This window comes from Opisthorchis viverrini (assembly GCF_000715545.1).
Source record: "Opisthorchis viverrini unplaced genomic scaffold opera_v5_109, whole genome shotgun sequence".
In the NCBI taxonomy this organism is placed as follows: Eukaryota; Metazoa; Platyhelminthes; class Trematoda; order Opisthorchiida; family Opisthorchiidae; genus Opisthorchis; species Opisthorchis viverrini.
The window spans coordinates 405,464-406,891 of NW_008751764.1; the positions used below are offsets into that span (position 1 = coordinate 405,464).

Below are 1,428 nucleotides of genomic sequence, written 5' to 3' on the forward strand. Positions count from 1 at the left end.
TGGACAGGCTACCTTTGGCTCCGTTCAGGGATTTTATGCACTTACTGGCAGTTACACAAGGATATCATTGACACTTTCACAATTCTAGTATGACTTGCTGCCTGACAGACCTTGCTAGACGGGCTTTCGCTCGTTGGCCTTTTCTCAGCTTTTCATCNATACATTCGCGCTCTAACCACTTGGGCCATCTTGCCCAGAAAGTCGATACACTTTACCAGTGTTGCCGACCTGATGACTGCCTAAAACTTAATCTATGTCCGGTAGCTTAGTGGTGAAAATTCGGTTTACACAAAGCAGCAGAAAACCCATCTTCGTCCTCTCACCACGCTAGCTCTGGGCCGATGGACACCAGAATAGATTCAGGCCGCAGTCTTCTCAGTCGAGGCAACACAATAAAGGAACCGGAGGCAAATGACCACTGGACGTTTGAGGACCAACTACCCAATAAAGTTCACAACTCTGAATCAATCAACCATGTGTATATGTTGACGTACAAACCATAATCCATCAAAACCGGAGTTTGTGGAAGAACCAGGGATTTTCGTTTGTTTTGTACCTGCAGTAGAGGATGTAATACAAATAACCTCCTACCTTTGCTGCAACTTCAGCTTTGCTTCCAAACGAGCCTTCCTTCGCAAGGATTTGTCCACCAAGGCGTTCTTATTGATGAGCTTCGTGTCAAACAGGATATTGACTGAATGACGCGTCGGCATTAAATGATTGTAATTGTATATCTTCACGAAGGGTTTTATCTTCGACCGACTTTCCATACGCCGCTTGCCCATTCTTCTCACAATACGCCGAGGGTACCGGTCTATTCCAACAACGAGCGCATGGCCGTACGGCTTCTCTTTGGAGCCGTCATCGTAGCTTTTTACGACTATTGCTTTCCGACCAGCATATCGACCACCCAATACTAGTACGACAACACCGGGGCGCATAAGCCGCACGGAGGTTCTAAATTCCCATTCGGTTTATAAAAATAACAAGACATACCGCTGTTCACGCGACATTCCGGCCGTTCAACTGGCGCGCCAAGTGCTTGCCCCACACGTCAAAACAAGGGTTCTAGTGCGTCCAACGGCCCTACACATGGACAGGAAGACCGAGGCCGCAGACTGGGGTCGGTTACTTGTGGCGGCTGGCGTTCTACTGAACTGTAAAAGCTAACTGGGATAAGGATAGAATATGCGCTTCATATACTGATGGAAACGATCGGCACTGTGTGTAAATGGGTTCAGGTTGTCAGTAGCTGTGTACAAGCAGAGAGTCGAAGACCCGCACACTTGGATAGAAAAGTATTCAGCTAGGTATTCACTAGGTAAAGAAATGAGTGAGGAGTAATGGTGCGAACCAAGGCAGAAGGTGAATTATGTTGTTGAGCATTGAGATAACAGAGTCCTTAGGCGAGTCGCATGCGTTTGAAAA

At 47.2% G+C, this 1,428-nt stretch overlaps 1 protein-coding gene across 1 annotated transcript; it reads right to left on the minus strand.

Moving 5' to 3' along the window:
• Window positions 1-507: 507 nt before the first annotated feature.
• On the minus strand, window positions 508-1,013 carry T265_05623 (hypothetical protein; the record flags this gene model as incomplete). Its single annotated transcript, XM_009170682.1, has 3 exons — window positions 508-556; window positions 592-957; window positions 997-1,013. The coding sequence occupies 3 exons, from the start codon at window positions 1,011-1,013 to the stop codon at window positions 508-510; spliced, it is 432 nt and encodes a 143-aa protein (XP_009168946.1).
• Between the last annotated feature and the right edge of the window lie 415 nt (window positions 1,014-1,428).